The sequence below is a fragment of the Choloepus didactylus genome, chromosome 19 (genome assembly GCF_015220235.1).
Source record: "Choloepus didactylus isolate mChoDid1 chromosome 19, mChoDid1.pri, whole genome shotgun sequence".
NCBI classification, from domain to species: Eukaryota; Metazoa; Chordata; class Mammalia; order Pilosa; family Megalonychidae; genus Choloepus; species Choloepus didactylus.
This window is the reverse complement of record NC_051325.1, coordinates 21516412-21534872: the sequence shown is the minus strand read 5'-3', so window position 1 is coordinate 21534872 and position 18461 is coordinate 21516412. Positions and strand designations below refer to the sequence as shown.

The 18461-nt window shown below is 37.9% G+C and overlaps 2 protein-coding genes across 3 annotated transcripts in view; one reads left to right on the top strand and one right to left on the bottom strand.

The window, feature by feature from the left end:
- The window catches only part of LOC119515819 (serine palmitoyltransferase 3-like), a 169442-nt gene that overhangs the window by 102222 nt on the left and 48759 nt on the right, over window positions 1-18461 (bottom strand). For both annotated transcript variants that reach the window (XM_037812014.1, XM_037812015.1), the window contains exon 5: window positions 630-754. In XM_037812014.1, coding sequence (XP_037667942.1) covers window positions 630-754 — 125 coding nt within the window. The remainder of the gene's footprint in view (window positions 1-629; window positions 755-18461) is intronic.
- On the top strand, window positions 14942-17443 carry LOC119515820 (ribosome production factor 1). Its single transcript, XM_037812016.1, has one exon. It carries the CDS (start codon window positions 14942-14944, stop codon window positions 15989-15991), a length of 1050 nt encoding a protein of 349 aa, XP_037667944.1. The 3' UTR covers window positions 15992-17443.

Sequence of the window (18461 nt, the reverse complement as noted above, 5' to 3'; positions counted from 1 at the left end):
TATTGCTCTTGTTTATTTAAAACGAATCAACCAACTCCCCATTTTCTCAAGATGCATTTCAAGCACGTTAGCACAATTTATACAAGACTCTGTGTTTTGGCCCCTGCCTTCATCTCTTTTCTCTTCTTCCAACACTATCCTATGTTCTAGTCCTCCAAACCTCTGTGCTGTGCACATACTCTTACCTGTTGCTTGTCTTAATGCAATACCTGTGTGTGCCCTGTATCTTTCTTGTATCCAGACATAGTAGATTCTCAATAAGTAATTTATTGAATGAATGAATGGATGGATGGATGACACTGGCAAAATATAGTGTACAAAGTAAATGCTGAATAAACATTTGTTGGCTCCATTGCAAATGGAGATTCAGGAGCCTAGAAAAATGGAAAGACTTTACTAAACCACTCTCAGAGATGAATTGTGACTCATATTTAGGGCTGCACTTCCATACCTAGGAATATCATGATGAACAGATTTGCTGGACTAAGTGGTACATTTATTCAAGAAGCTGGAAATCCAATCAATATTTTCCCAAGAAGTAATGGCCATATTTCTATCTAAGGACCTGTTCAGAGTTATAGCTCTTAGGAATAATGGAGCAGAAGAAGATGATGTCAACACACTCTCACCTTTCCAACTAGCGCAGGAATATTCATTGCGTTAGTTGCGAAGCCCATCCCAAAGACCATAGCCGCTTCTACATTCAGGAACTTAGCCACAAGGTCCTCTAACTCTTTATGCTTATCCAAGGTACCTAAACATGAAATGATATAATGGGTGAGTCTTGTTGTTTTAAGAATCTCAAGATTTACAACTGTAATCCTAGTGTATACCCATCACCAAAAGACGTGTCCAAGAGTGTTCAGAGCAGGAATAATTTCTATAGATCTATTCTAGAAACAGCTCAGATGGTCATCTAGGTAGAAGGGATAAGTACCTTATATAAATATATAACGGGATCCCGTGCAGCAATGAGAATGAACAAACTACTGCCACACACAGCCACACAGATGATTCCCACAAATACAACGTTGAGCCGAAGAAGCCAGGCACTATACAAGACTACAGAATGTATGAGTACATTTATATCAGGCTTTAAAACAGACAAAACCAATCCATTGTTCTAGAAGTCAGGATAGTGGATACTTTTTTGGGGGGTGGGGCACAAGGAGAGTTTTGAGATTCTGGAAATATTCTGTTTCTGGATCTGGTTCTGGTTTCACAAGGTGTATTTGTTTTCTGAAAATCCATTGAGCTATATACTTATGATTGGTGCACTTTTCTATATGTATTTTACAATGCAATAAAGTTTACAAAAAATCACAGTTCCTTTCTGGTCCCCATCCTCCAACTCAGAAGTCATTAATTAAATTATACCCCCACCTCAGAGGTTCCCCGTGCCTAAATTAAAACAGACCCTATGATTTCCATAGATACCAATAAAACAAGTTACAGTTTATTGAACCATCTGAATGCATTAGATACTATACTAAGCCCATTATTTAGGTTATCCCATTTAATTTTAAGAGCCCAATAATGCAGTTATTATTTAATTTTAGTTAACACATTTGAATTTAAAAACTGAAGCCCTGTAAAATATTTTCTACTAAACAAAACTTTATTATTTTGGTAGGGTTATAAGTCACATTAACCACTGAAAATTTTGTGTCCTGACTGAGATACAAATGTAAAATGTAAATGTAAAATGCACACCATCTTTAGAAGGCTTAGTACAAAAATAAAACATGTAGAATATCTCAATAATAGATTTTTATATTGTTCACATATTTAAGTGATTACATTTTGGATATATTGGGTTAATAAAAATGCACTGTTAAATTAATTTTATCTCTTTCGTTTTATTTTTTTTAATGTGACTAGTAGAAAATTTAAAATTAAAGTTTCTCTTTTTTTTGTATTATAACTTTTTATTTGGAAAGAATTTCCAATTTACAGAAGAGTTGCAAGAACAGTATAAGGAGCTTCCTTACATCCTTTACCCAGATTATCAACTGTTTACATTTTGCCACATTTGAGTATTCTCTGTATTTGTGTCTGTGTAATGTTTCTTCCTTAAGAATTTGAGAGTAAACTGTAGAAATCATGCTCTTTTACTGCAAATATTTCATTTTGTATTTACTAAGAAAAGGACATTTTCTTATGGTGCCACAATACAGTTATCAAAATCAGGATATATAACATTGATACGATGTTATTATCTAACCCACCATCAATAGTCACATTTCAGTAGTTCCACTGAGCTATCGTTACTCTCGTCGCACAGTCCAATCCAGGATCACCCATTGTATTTAGCTGTTGGGCCTCTTTAACTTCCTTTCATCTGGAATATTTCTTGCCTTTCTTTGGCTTTCATTTTTGAGGAGTACAGGCCAGTTATCCTGTAGAATGCAAATCAATATGATCTGTCTGATGTTTCCTCTTGATTAGACTTTTGGCAGGAATCGCACAAAAATGATATGATTTGTGTCCTTATCAGTGTATCATTTCAGGAGGCCCATCAAATAAATAGTTTTATCCATTGGACGTGTTAATTTTGATCTCTTGCTTAAGTTGATGTCTGTCAGATTTTTCCACTGGAACATTGCTATTTCTTCTTTGAAATTAACAAGTAATTTGTGTGGACATTCTTCGAGACTGTACTAATCTTTTTCTTCATCAAATTTTCACCTACAAGTTTTAGCATCCCTTAATGATTCTTGCCTGAATCAGTTATTATTATAATGGATGCCAGTTTCCTAACTCCATTTACTCCATCTTCACTAGCTGGAATTCTATAAGAATATAGAGCACGTCATGAATCTGTGTCACTCTGGTGTAGGAGCTAAACAATTGCATATGTTTCTTGCATTATATTTTTATTTGACTGTGCTGCTTTGGATGATAAACATAACAGAAAAATGAACCAGTAGAGAGATGCCGTAGTTTGCACCCATGGAACATAGGAGATGTTGATCAGATGTCAATGAAACCGTGCTCTGGACTATTATAAACATGCTTCTTTCAGCCCAGCGATCAACTTAGTTTACAACACTGAGTGTGAAATCAGAATTTAATTTAAATTGATAGATTAACTACCTTACGGTGCTAAAATGGGTGAGAGGTTGAATGTGAGAAGATATTCAGTGGTTAGGTCAAAGTTTTATTTTGCAGTAATATCCAAGAGGACATTTGATGGTGAATCTTTGTCTTCCATGGGAGGTGTCTGTCATATAGCAAATGGCCAGTGGATTTTCTCTCAAATCAGAATATGCTTGTCCCCAAGGTTATCAGAAGCCACGGGAAAACAAGCATTCTAGGAGAGTTGATTTTACTCAAAATTTGGGGGAAGGGGAGTTAAAAATTTAAATTGTAGTTTAAAACTTTCTATTACCAAAGATGTATCATGGAGTAGTAGGAGAAACTGAGATTTAAGGATAAAACATAAGTACATAATCATTTCTTAGATTCTTCGCCAACGGGAAGGGTACCAAGAACAAGTAATGAAAAGGCCACTTGCCTTTTAGAGGGGACTTGGATTCTGGCTCCAGCTTTTTACTAGTTAAGTGGCCTCTGGCTACCTCTCATGGCGTTTTTCTGGAAGGATTGGAAGAAATGCTGTTTTAAGCTTCTGTGATGTTGTGGGAGCTCTTTTCCACTCACTCTTTGAAATTCATCTAAAATGTCTTCTCTCTGATGCTTTTCTCAGCTTCTGCAGGTAAAATTGGTCTTTTTCTCTTCTGAGATTGCACAACATCATCACATTAAGTGAACTGAGGATGCTCATGGGGCAGTCTTTTCTACTACAGAGAGAGTCTTGGGGGTGCAAATACTTCTGTGAAATGTCCATCTTGGCAACCACGGCACCTAGCACAGTGCTGACACATAGTTGGTGCTTGTAGAGTTGCATGCTGTCTTTTGATGGAAAATGAAGATGGGGCTGAGTCTAGAGTAGGAGATGATACAGGGAAGAAAATTGAGAAGGTGTGTGATGCCAGGACACCAAGGCAACTGGGCAGTGAGCATCAGCTTGAGAACACCCATTCCTGAAGAAGATCTCCTAGCAAGGTTGGCGGGCCCCCAATCTTGGACAACTTGGTAAATTTTCTCATGAGCCTTTCCTGCCTGGAGCATCAGGTGACAACTGTGTCCTGGCTCAGTCACCCAGAGGTTCATGAGTGAAAATACATGATGAATTTCCATGTAGGTGTCTCCTCCACCCTTGAGCTTTCCAAATCCACCACTCCAGGGGTTAATCTGTAACAGCTGCATCACTAAAAGGTCTTAGGATAATATGGAGTGTGTTGTCAAGCAATCAGTGAACCAATTAATGAAAGGTGGCTGTGTCAAGACCATCCTGAGAAATGGCCCACTCTGACGTCTCTATTATTTATTTAGCCTGGCATAAAGAGAGTGAGAACAGAAGAAATTCAGGTCTCCAGACCACCAGCCGTCTTCTGGATTTCCTGTGGGCAGGTAATTAGAGAAATAATTTTCAAACTGTAACAATTTCTGTGATCAGATGTCTCACTGAGTTGAGTAGTTTTGTATCTATGGGTTCACATTCATTTGGGGGAAACAATAGTCTCCACTCCCAACCTCCATTATCTTGAATTTTTCTCTGTTTGGAGCTCATAGCTCAGATTTTATAAATAGGTTTGCAAGGTTTCTGGAATGGCTGGACATTTTCCACTTCAGGAAGCCATGCCTTTGAAAGTCAGACTTGGCTGCCCTGGGGTGGGGTGGATTAGGGGAGATTCTTTAAAGAATAAAGTGTGTGGATCATTCAGTTTAATCAAGGGCTGCTTTCCTCCTTCTATCTTCATAGTTAAGAAATCAAAATGTAGGGAGAACTTGGAGAAACAAAGTAGTCACTAACAACTTGACTTGCTTGCTCTCTACAAACATTCAGGCCATACTCTGAGTAGGAACACATGAGTCATGTCAAGTTGCACTTCGTGGTCTTCCCTGAGTAGTCTCATTGTCCTAGAAATTACATTCAACCTTCTATCTCTGAATATTGGTATTTGCTTACTCTCAAGAAAACACAGTTGTCATCTTAGCCAAAGGTACAAATAAATCCAAAATAGTTTTTAATTTCTGATGCTCTCCAAGATATTTTAGTCTATGAAGATCAATAACAGCCAGACATGGAGATTGCTGGTCTTCATATTGACATTGATTAGCAGCAAAGAATGCTAAAACAAGCCTGATTTATAATCACCAATTAGTCCTATGCTTCACACGTGACTATTATTTTCCAAACTGTGACTGTTGTCACTTTTGGTCCAGAAGGTAGGCTGTTCCCTAGACTTAGCCTAAGGGAAGGCTGTCAATCATGGTGACCTGCCAGTGGACCCATCTGGCTATTCCAGTTGTGCCATGGCTATCAGTGCACATCTGTGCCATTTTGCTTGAACTGGTGATTCCCACACTGAAGCAAGCATCAACCTGTCTGCTTAAAGGATTCCACATTTCAGCTCATCACCCAAAAGCTCTTGGGATACCCTGCTTTCTTTCCTCCATTTTCCACTTGTGTCCATTCTAACTGGGTTTATAGAGCTGTGTTGCCTCTTGAATGCTTTGTTTTGCTGAACAACATTCAGAAAAAGTCTTGAAGAATTCAGATCTGTCTGAAATGGGTCTAGGTCACTGGCACACCAAATGTAGGCCACTACCACTGGGTTAAGAGCTCCGCCATCCTAATGATGTCTGATATGATAGCAGAACAAACTTTAATCTGTCAACCTATGCAAGGCCCCATTTTTAACTACTTCTCACCTCTTGGAAGGTTAAATCATTAGTAGATAACTAGAATCTGATGCAAAAAAAATTCCTTAAGTGAGGCATGGGCATCTAATTACGATGATGAGCCTTCATGTCACAAATGATCCTGATAGAAGAAAAATTTTTAGATAGTCAGAATGATGACTTCTCCCTCACCTCTGGCCTTGTGCTCAATAGATTCATGGACTTGTCTTTTGTTTGTTTTTATTTTGGCATAATTTCAGATGTACAGAAAAGTTGCAAGAACAGAACAAAGAATTTACAGGTAGGTACCCTTCACCCAGATTCCCCAAATGTTATGTTACTACATTTGTTTAAACATATCTCTGTCTGTGTCACTGTGCATACACACACACACACACACACACACACACATGTAATTATTTTTCTGAATTGCTTAATAAATTGCAAATAAGTCCTATTTACTTCTAAATATTTTGATGTGCATTTCCTTAAAACAAGGAATTCTCTTATAGTACTATGGTAATATTATAATTGTTAAAATATTATATCTACTGTACAGACCCAATTCAGATATGGTTCTGTTGCTTTTAAAACCCAACTTCTAATTGAGAAGGTAGAAGAAGAAAGTGGATTGAAGCAACTTATAATAAATGCTCACTAATTGTCATAACTATTTAATTCAATCCTCACATCCCCTTTATAAAATAGAGATCTAATTCTTTACCAATGAGGAAACAGACACAGAGATGAGACATCACTTACTGAAAGGAGACAAAGCTAATATGTGCAGAACACCTGCCTAACAGTATGCCACCCTACCATGTGGAACACATTTTGGACCTTACCTCAGTTAATCATCACATAAGTATTATTATCCCCAACTAAAATTTGAGAGTTTGGGTCACTTGCTCAAGATCACAGAGTTAGTAAGTCTAGAGCCAAGATTCAAACCAAGCACGTTTGACTCGAGAGAGGCCACCATTCATCACTACTCCATGGTGCTTTCCAAAGAAGTATAGTTTGCCAAACATCCATATGTTTTTAAAGATAGAGAGATTTGTTGTTATGAACATCATAGGATAATTTTTTGAAATATTAACTTGTGCATGTCCTCCTTAAATAGTTTTTCTTCCCTGTTAAGTAGGTAGCCACTATTTAGCCCTTTGCTTCTGGAGAAGTTCATGATACAGGGCCCAAAGTGGAAACTGCCCATAACATGCTTCCTTTCTATCTCTGAAAAGTTTACACAAGTTGAAGGGATTATACTAGGTGCTGTCAAAGGAGAGCAATAGGAGTATCTGGGAAGCAAAGAGAGGAAGGGGGATTTGATGAACCCTGGTGTCAATGGATTCATTCACTTCTCTTGGTGGTAGCTGCTAGGGATGGCTGTGAGGTGCACAAGAGTGATTTGAATGCTAGATATTGGGGTGTCTATCGTCAGCCCCAGCATCAGACAAAGGGCTGGGCTGCTGAATCACAAGGGAACGTGTTCACTGAAATCGTGGGCCTCTAAGCAGTGACCAGCATGTTCTGCGGACCAAAGATGAGGGAGATGTCGTCAATGTCGTCAGTGTCTGGGTGCCATAGAATACCCCAGAACCTTTGGTCCATCTTGAATAACGGGAGCCTTAACACAGGCTGAAACTAGAACAGTAGGATTGGAGCTTAGAATCAAATTTAATTGTTAAAAACAAGACCTGAACACTTTTTCACATTTGAGTTTGTGACAGACATGGCCTTTTCATTCATTATCTATATGACCTTGGGAAGTTACTGAGACCTCCTGGGTTTTCATGTGCTCTTTCATAAAAGAAAGTTAAACTAAATACTAAGTCTTTACCAACATTCAGTTCTGTGATTCCATTACTTTTTTCTCTACTTCCATTAAGTGGTGGAAGAGTCTGGAAATGGCTTACAGTTAAGTTGGGTAGGCTCTATACTGTACCTAGGATAGAATTTAATATAGAGGCTCCATTGTGGCTTTTTATTCCCAGCTCTTCACTGGCAGAGTTTATTTTATTACTTCTTGGATCACTGAAAGACAAAGTATGCAGGATGTTCAGTATGTCTTTGCCTAAAGCATAATGACAGATAAGGAAATAAGAGAAGCCTGGGTGAATTCCTGGACTCTGCAACACAGGAATACTCAACTCTGCTAGTCAACACCAGGTGGAAAGTCAGGTCAAACATTTAGTTTATGTCCTGTGTGCCTAGATGACCAGAAGGACTTCAGTTAATCTGCCAGAACTTACTCTTTTTGCATTCTCGAGAGGGTTCAATATAAATGAGTAAGAATTGCATTTCTGTCAAGTAGTACTTTTGCCATTCCAAATGCTCCTTTTTCCATGGATAATCATCTGAATGTGGGAAGTTAAGTGGTAGACATTGTTGATATCCTTGATCTTCCTCAAGTTGGTATCATTGGCTTTCAAGGATATCCACAGGGGCTGATGTCAATGAAATTAAATCTGTATCTTTAATACATTTGGATGTAACAAGACTTTTAGCCTAAAAGAAGTAAATGAGACTAAAATTCAGTGCGCACTGATGCACACTGGGTTGGGGAATCTGGACCATTGCTATGAAATCTAGAGGATTCTTTTCCCCAAATTGTTGTGACAGCACGTATTTGTCTACATCAGCAAATGTTCCATAAAGGCCCAGATAGTAAATATTTTAGGCTTTGCAGACCAAAAAAAAAAAGTCTCTGTTGCAACTATTCAACTCTGCTCTTATATGTGAAAGCTGCCATAGACAATACATAAGTGAATAGTTGTCACTGGGTTCCAATGAAACTTTATTGATGGACACTGAGATTTGAATTTCATATAATTCTCATGTCACAAACTATAATTCTTATTCTTATTTTTTATGACCATTTAAGGCCATAAAAACTATTTTCAACTTGCAGGCAGTTCAAAAACAGGTGGTGGGCTGTATTAGTTTGCTGATGCCTGACCTTGATGGTCTCTGCCTTTAGCTATGAGCTGTATGGAGTAGAGTAAAGCCTTGTTTGGTGAGACACAGAAGTGGTGTCTCATCTTGACTTCTTGACCTATTGTACATTGGTTGGAAGTCATTGAAAAAACTTCTAGACTACATTTGTCTTTTCTATAAAAATGTTGTATTGGGGTAGGGAGAGAAGGAAGTAGATTCTAAGATCATATGAGTTTCAACTCAGTTCAATCATCCCAGCTAACACCTTGCTGGCAGGTATTACACTTATGCAAAGTTACTGGCATATCTTCTTGAATAGTTACGGTTGTTTGGCTTTATTGAACCTACAGGGCCAAGTTTTACACTTGCAAAATATCCCTCCTGGTTGACATTTGGCTGTGCTGTAATTTCTTTTTTTTTTTTTAATTTAATTTAATTTATTTTATTTTTTTTAATTCTTCTGTTTTTTTCCACCACTTAGTCTGGAGGTAGTTTATTATACAGTAATGGATAACTGGTACAGTATCCCTTCAATTCTTTTTTTTTTTTTACTTTTTATTTTGAAATAAATTCAAATTTACAGGACAGTTGCAAACACAATACAAACCCCATACACACAACTCCAGCACACCCCAACCCCCCTCCACCGATACCCAGATCCACCAACTCTAACATTGGCACTTTACCATTTCTTTCTTTCCCCCCTCCCTCCCTCCTTATCTATCATCCATCATCTATTGCTGTCTCCTGAACATATGAGAGCAAGCTGCACACACCTTGAAAAAACAGTATACTTCACATATGCATTGCCTATGAACAAGAATATTCATTTATGCAGTCACCTTAAGTGTAGTTAAGAAGTTCAAGAAATTTAACATTGATATAAAGCTTGCATTCTATATTTCATTTTTTTCTTATGTCCCAGTTGTGTCCTTTTGAGCCTTTTCTCCTCCATTCCCAGATCCCATCCAGGAACATTTTTGGCATTTAATTGTCACTATCTATCAAGACTTTTTTTTTTCAATTGTGGAAATATATATACAGCATAAATCCTCCCATTCCAACCCACCTCCCCAGCATTCCATTTAGTGGGATTAATCACATTCACAATGTTGCAATGCCATCACCTTCCCACCATCCATTACTAGAAATTTCCCTTCACCCCAAACAGAAACCCTACACTCATTTCTTAACTCCCCATTACCCCTTCCCCCACTTCTCGTAATCCATACTCTTCATCTCTATGATCATATTCTCTGATACTTTCTTTGTGTTTACCGTGGGGCTTAAATCTAACATCCTAAATCTATAACAATCTTGTTTTCTCTGATACCAACTTAACATCAATAGAACACATAAACTATGTTCCTATACTCCTCCATTCTCCCACCTTTATGTAGTTCTTGTCAAAAATTACATATTTTACATTGAGTTCAAAACTGCTGATTTATCTTTATATTTTATGTACTTTAGATCCTGTAGGAAGTAAATAGTGGAGTTACAAGTCAAAAATACAGTAATATTGGTATTTATATTTACCATGTGATCTTTACTGGAAATCTTTATTTCTTCAAGTGGTTTCAGTCAATTGTTTAGTGTCCCTTCCTTTCAACCTACACAATTCCCTTTAGCATTTCTTATAGGACTGATCTACTGGTGATGAAGTTCCTAAGCTTTTGATTATCCAGGAATGTTTCATCTCCCCCTCATTTTTAACCTCCAGGTGTTTGTGAATTTTCAAAGTCTCTTATGGTTATTGACTTCTAATTGCATTCCACTGTGGTCAGAGAATGTGCTTTGAATAATTTCAAATTTTTAAAAATTTATTGAGGCTTGTTTTATTTCCCAGCATATGGTCTATTCTGGAGAAAGTTCCGTGAGCACTAGAGAAGAATGTGTATCCTGGTGATTTGGGATCTAATGTTCTATGTATGTCTGTTAAATCAAACTCATTTATCAGATTGTTTAGGTTTTTAATTTCCTTATTCGTCTTCTGTCTGGTTGATCTATCTATAGGAGAGAGTGTTGTGTTGAAGTCTCCCACAATTATTCTGGAAACATCCATTGCTTCCTTTAGTTTTGCCAGTGTTTGTCTCATGAATTTTGTGGCACCTTGATTGGGTGCATAAACATTTATGATTGTTATTTCTTCTTGTTGAATTGCCCCTTTTATTAGTATGTTGTGGCCTTCTTTTTCTCTCATAACATCCTTGCATTTAAAGTCTATTTTATCTGAGATTAATATTGCTACTCCTGCTTTCTTTTGGCTGTAGCTTGTATGAAATATTTTTTCCATCCTTTCACTTTCAATTTCTTTGTGTCCCTCTGTCTAAGATGAGTCTCCTGTATGCAATGTACTGAAGGTTCATTTTTTTTGATCCATACTGCCAATCTATATCTTTTAATTGGGGAGTTTAATCCATTTACATACAATGTTATTACTGTGAAGGCATTTTTTGAATCAGTCATCCTATCCTTTGGTTTATGTTTGTCAGATATATTTTTTCTCTCTTTCTCTTAATGTCCTTTAATGTACCCATATTGAATCTCTTTAGTACTGAACCTTTCTCCATATCTCTCTCTCCTTTCTTTGTTTCTCTGTTGGTAGGGCTCCCTTTATCATCTCCAGTAGGGCAGGTCTCTTGTTAGCAAATTCTCTCAGCATTTGTCTGTCTGTGAAAAATTTAAGCTCCCCCTCAAATCTGACGGAGAGCTTTGCTGGATAAAGAATTCTTGGTTGGAAATTTTTCTCTCTCAGAATTTTAACTATGTCATGCCACTGCCTTCTTGCCTCCATGGTGGCTGCTGAGTAGTCACTAGTTAGTCTTATACTGTTTCTTTCTATGTGGTGAATTTCTTTTCTCTTGCTGCTTTCAGAACTTGCTCCTTCTCTTCAGTATTTGACAATCTGACCAGAATATGTCTCAGAGTGTGTTTATTTGGAGGTCCCTGGGCATTTATGATTTGTGTATTTATGGTGTTTAGAAGATTTGTGAATGTTTCCCCAGCAATTTCTTTGAATACTCTCCCTAGACCTTTATCCTTCTCTTCCCCTTCTGGAACACCAATGAGTCTTCTATTTGGATGATTTATTTTATCTATCATATCCCTGAGGTCCATTTTGATTTTTTCAATTTTTTCCCCATTCTTTCCTTTGTTCTTTCATTTTCCGTTCTGTCGTCCTTGAGGTCACTGATTCGCTGTTCAGTTTCTTCTAATCTTGTACTACGAGTATCCAGAATCTTTTCAATTTGGTTGACAGTTTCTTTTATTTCCATAAGATCATCTATTTTTTTATTAACTCTTGCAATTTCTTCTTAATGCTCTTCTAGGCTCTTCTTCATGCCCCTCATATCCTGTGCCATGCTCTCATTGTTTGTCTTTAGTTCTTTGATTAATTGCTCCAAGTACTGTGTCCGCTCTGATCTTTTGATTTGGGTGTTTGGGTTTGGGTTATCCATATGGTTTGTTTTTTTCACATGCTTTAAAATTTTCTGTTGTTTTTGGCCTCTGGGCATTTGCTTAACTTGATAGGGTTCTTTTAGGATTTGTAGACCAATTAAAATCCTTATCTCTAGTTTGTCAGATCTACAGCTTTGTGGAGTACATTTTCTCTAACTAACCAGCAGGTGGCATCCCTGAGCCACCTATTCCCCTCAAGCCAGGTCTCTCCCTCTTTGTGATGAGTAGGGTATGAGTCTTGTGGGGTCCAATTGGTGTACCAAGCTTGCGTGTGTAGTTGGTGTTGCCTGCCCTGTATATGCGGCATGTATCTGGGCAGTCAGGGAGGGTGGGTGGCTCTAACAATCAAATCTCCCAGGTGTTCCTGGAGATTTAAAGCTGCTGCACTAGTCTAATCCTTCAGTTCAGTCCTGTCACAGTTTGTCTTTGCCGCTGACCCACAAGTCCTTGGTATTGGTGTATGGCCCCTGAGACTTGCGAGTGGGTCTCTCTTCCAGGCCGTGCACCCCCAGGTCCTCTGTTGAGGGATGACTGTGCTATGTCACAGGTGAGTGCCATCCCCCCAGGGTGGTTCTGGGCTGCAGGGCTGTGTAGAGACATTCCGAGTCTGCTGAAAGGATGGCTGAATGGGGCGTGTTAATCCACAATGCTTCGCCTTCCCAACTCTGGGACAACCAGCTGAGGGTGCGGGGAAGGCTAATGTCCACTCCCAATTTTGTGGTGTGTGTGTGTGTGTGTGTGTGGGTGTTGTTGGAAACACTTCCTGTCACACTGGGTTGTCTGGGGCAGCTCTGGGCTGTGGAGCCAGTGACTGGCAGGAGTTTTCCCTGCCCACTGGGAAGATGGCTATGAGGGTATGCCCCCCTTTTCTTGGGAAGTTGTGGTGTTTAGTGAATTTTTTCAGCCACTGGACTTATTGCCTTGTGTCTCAGAGCTTTCTTAGTTCTGCTCTTGTCTTGACTTGTCCAAATTGCAAGTCTTTGAGGCTTTCTGTATTGGGCTTCTTAGAGTAATTGTTTTAGAAAAAGAGAAAAAGACAAAAAAAAAAAAAAAAAAAAGGAAGGGCCCTCCTTGCAGATCTAATGGGCTATTGAAATGCTAAGAGACAGGGAGATTAGGGCCATTAAGGAAGGATCCAGGGAGCAGAGAAACCAGTTTTTCAGACTAAGAAACTCGTCTTCTGGATTTGCATATGAGCCTGACTCTGTCTGAGCTCTGCCCTTCCCCTTTCTATGTTCACCAGAACTCCAAAAAGTCTCTGCTTTTATTTTTGTTTTCCTTGCTATTTTTGCTATCCCTGTCTCCTCTCTGCCAGGCTAGATACTCCTGGATTCTCCAGTGTCTGGTCTTGGTCTATCTATGCTTGGAGTTTGGATCAGTAGAATGACTTTCCGATAAGGGCCGCAACTGCAGTTCTCCCTCCTTGTTCCCAGCACTAATGGCCCCTCTTCCCACGGGACTGAGCCTGGCAGGGAGGGGCGCGGGTCCCCTGGCTGTGAAAACTTACAGATTTCACTGATCTCAGCTGTTCCATGTGTTCATGAGTGTTGCATGAAGTATGCCCAAAGTCAAATTGTTCTGCGGTGTCTGGTCCATGCAGTTCCTGGCTTTCTACCTACTGCCGTGGAGGAGTAACTAAAACCTACACCTCACCACTCCACCGTCTTGCCCCGAGTTTCTTGCTATAATTTCTATCACTGTCAAGTGAAAGGCAGTTATCTTGTCAGAGCTCTACCAGGTATCAGGAAATTGCCAAAAAGCTTTCAGAAACTAAGGTATACTTCCATTTTCCTCGTCCTGAACAACTACTCTGAAAGTCCCCTTGCCCTTATCAAATACTCTTAGAGGGAAATAAAGAGGTTTGAGAGAAAGGCAATAAACCTTATTAATCAGATTTATGGTAATTTTGTCTGAGATGAACTGCCACTGTTTATGAAGAAGTGTTTTTCTATGTTAAAATTTCTATGTTAAAATTAAGTTAAAATTAACGGCAGGATGTTTATAGCCTATTTAATGGGACCCATTCTTTTTAAAACATGTTTGTAGCACTAATTTGCATAAAATGACAGTAAAATGTTTTTGAAAGCCAGGTTTCTACTGGTAGTAATTTTGTAACAATTGTTCATTCCTGTAGGAATTTGAAGGCCACATATTGGTATTTACTTTAAATATGCTTTACTTTAGATGTTTTGCAAATTCAGGGCTAGTCCCTCCTTCAATAATTCATGTTCGTGAGACTGCACAGTTCCTAGATATTGCTGCAAATCACAGAACCGAGTATTTGAGAAAGAAACACAGAAAGAACCCTGAAAATTTGAATGACAGCAGAGAATTTGCCAGGAAGATAAAGGGGGAGGGGGCTGAGTGGAGAGGGAACTGGGAATTAGCTAATGATTAAGGGCAATGTTCCCAAAATTTGGAAATTAAAAGAGAAATTTCAGCAAATTTGCACTTTACTGCTAATATGAAAATCACATCTGAAACTTGAGAATGGAAAAGAATTTTGTATTTTATCCAGTTGCAAAGATTCCTAAATCAATGTGGCTGTTCTGATGTGTTTAAGATGGAAAATATTTGGAGGCCACTTTTTGAAATTGCAATTATAATTTGAATGAATGAGCTCAACAAGGATTTCTTTGGGTATGCATCCTCTTCATATATTCCTGATGAGATTCAAACATGAGGCCTTTCTTTTCAAGGGAAGAAAAGTCTCCAAGTAGAAATGAGTTTTCACTGGTATAAGAATTAGTCTTGTGGTATTCTATGAGTTTGTTGTCTTAAAAGTAAACTTCTGATGGCGAAGGTGGACGATAAGAGTAGAGGCAACGGGAAGAAAGGCCTGAAACGGAAAGCCGCTTCCGAAGAATCTCAAGAGACTGTAGTCAATGGGGATGGGGCGGCGGAAAGCGGCGTTCCACCCCCGAAAGCGGCTGCCTTCCCTCCGGGCTTCAGCATTTCGGAGATTAAGAATAAGCAGCGGCGACATTTAATGTTCACGCGGTGGAAACAGCAGCAGCGGAAGGAAAAATTGGCAGCTAAGAAAAAACTTAAAAAGGAGAGAGAGGCTCTTGGTGATAAGGCTCCACCAAAGCCTACACCCAAGACCATCGACAATCAGCGAGTACATGATGAAACCATAGTAGACCCTAATGACGAAGAGGTTGCTTATGATGAAGCTACAGATGAATTTGCTTCTTACTTCAACAGACAGACTTCTCCCAAAATTCTCATCACAACATCAGACAGACCTCATGGGAGAACAGTACGACTCTGTGAACAGCTTTCTACAGTTATACCAAACTCACATGTTTATTACAGAAGAGGACTGGCTCTGAAAAAAATTATTCCACAGTGCATCTCTAGAGATTTCACAGATCTCATTGTTATTAATGAAGATCGTAAAACACCAAATGGACTTATTTTGAGTCACTTGCCACACGGTCCGACAGCTCATTTTAAAATGAGTAGTGTTCGTCTGCGTAAAGAAATCAAGAGAAGAGGGAAGGACCCCACAGAGCACATTCCTGAAATAATTCTGAATAATTTTACAACACGGCTGGGCCATTCTATTGGACGTATGTTTGCATCTCTGTTTCCCCATAATCCTCAGTTTATCGGAAGGCAGGTTGCTACATTCCACAATCAGCGGGATTATGTCTTCTTCAGATTTCACAGATACATATTCAAGAGTGAAAAGAAAGTAGGAATTCAGGAGCTTGGACCACGTTTTACCTTAAAATTAAGATCTCTTCAGAAAGGAACCTTTGATTCTAAATATGGAGAATATGAATGGGTGCATAAGCCCCGGGAAATGGATACAAGTAGAAGAAAATTCCATTTATAAAGTACTGAGGAAATAGTATTGGATTTTGCTAAAAGGACTATCTTGAATTATTTTTGATAGAAGATCCTTTTCCAAATGGCATTTACTGATTTCATAAACCTTCCCTGACTGGACAAATTATAAAGTGCCATGAATTGCCACTGCTTATTGATAGCAAATACAATTAAAAGTCATCTTGGTAAGGGTTTAGAAGTTGTAGTTTAGGTGTCCTAAAACTTAATTCTCTATTTTGGGGTAAGAGTGAGTAATTTGAGTTGGAATCAAGAGTCAAACCAACTTTCCCATGCACGTTTTCATAGAACATGTGGACTGCAGAGAATTAAAATATTTGGTGTAGATACTGTGTGACTCACTGGTTCTATATGAGACTGATCTTGGAGTACAGTGGGACATGGTTTCTACTCACTATTTCTTGAATGAATGAATACTGGAGGCTAGACTTTGGGGAGGTTTTAACATACCTTAAGCTTTCTAGATAGGCAAAAATTTGGAAGCAAAATGGTTTACCAAGTTCTTGAAGTTGTAAACTTTTGAAGCTGGGCTTTGATTCCTTTTTTCTTGTCACTTTGTACCTCATCACGTGGTACTGTATCTCTATTCAGGCATTGTCCCAAGTTCTGAAGGTTTGTTTACACCTTCTAGAGGAATTCATATGTCCAGTCTTTTCTCTTTACTATTTGTTAGAAGAGTCAGCTATAATGAAGTAACTGACTTTAACGTGTAACTTGATTAATATTCCTAACAAAGGAGTTTACTTTAAAAAGTATTAAAACAGAGCTAACTCTGTAAATAGCCCATAGATAGAAACTAGAACTTAGCAGCCTTCTGACTTCAAATGAATAAAATACAATGGTAGGTTTGCAACCTTCCTTTAATTAGTAGTCTTGCACGTGTATGACATAAGGTTATGTGACAAGAATTTTAGGAACACCAACACTGATAACTTACCACCTTAATGACAGTGGGAAAACTGCTATTTATCATAGCTGTTTAAAACAGGTATATGCCTAAGTATATTTCATATCAATAAATAAGAAAAAAACAATTACCAAGTATTTTATTGTATGCTGTTGCCAGTGTATACAAAATAATTACCCATGTGAAATAGAAACTCATGAAAATTCAGAGAGGTAGATGTTAAGGACTGACAAAAGTAGAAATTTGTATAGTATGGCACATGTGTTACAGGGGTAAGCTTTTGTACAGGCTTCAAATTTAGCCCTCCTTTGAATATTCACTGGTTCATGATAAGTCGTTTAGAAAATCTGAAATGGAAACAAAAAAAGTGAATTAGGCTCAAGTATCAAAGAACAATAGTTTTTAAAATTTCTCACAAATGATTAACCAGTTATCCTTGTTTTTGTTATCTCTGTCTTATAAATTGCTCATGTCCATTGCCAACTTTAAGGGAATTTATTTTGAAGGTCAGTTTATAAAGTGGTTTCAACTAAATTGAGCCTGTTTCCTTATCTGTATTTAAAGAATTAATACAGATAAAGAAAAAAACAAATCTAGTACCGTATCACACAGTTTCTAGGAAAGAATGAGAAATGGCACGGAAAATGCCTAACACATAGTAGGCAACCAAATGTAATTTTCTCTTCATTTTTACAATCACTCTTAAGTATGTATCATTCCTGTTTTATATATGAAGAAACATACTTAGAGATTAACTTGCGGGATCATTGTTGAAATACACTCTATAAATATCTCTTAAGAAAAATCTGAATACACCTAGAAAAATGAGCAAGAATATTTAGGAGAGCAGTTCAGCAATATCTAACAAAGTAGAAGATGCAACTGCACTTTTATTTACCTACATAAACCCAGACACAAAAAGAAACCATGTATTTAAGGATACTGACTACAGTGGTATTTCAACAGTAAAGAACTGTAATCGGCTTAAATGTAACTCATTAGGGGAGTGGATAAATAAAGGTTTATACATTTGATATGGCACATTATATAGCAGTTAAAATAACTAAATGATCTATCTGGATCCACAAATCTTGAAAATAATAATAATAGGCCTTAATAAACTATAGTTATGTTTTATAACCATAAGATACAATAAATATATGTAGTAAGAAGTAAAACCTTGGGCAAATCAACTTTGAGATAAATTGTCTATATGGAAAAGTAGAAAGGGGAACTCATTTCTTTTAAACAATTAACAAGGAAAAACATTTAATTGAGGATGGTGGATAAATGGTTCATTTTCGTGCTTATCTGAGATATTTAAAACTGTTCAAGAGGCATAAGAGAATGAATACTATAGTGAAAAAACATGAAAAATGTTTAACCTCACTTAGAATATCTGAATCAGTACAAATTACAACAAGGTAGGCAAACAATAGTAGCAAATACTCTTAAGGTTTGCTTGGCAAGGACTTAATGGAAAGGGCACTGATGCTACTGGTGGAAGAGCGAAGTATAGGCTTAGCAATAGTTATCAAATGTTACTAAAATT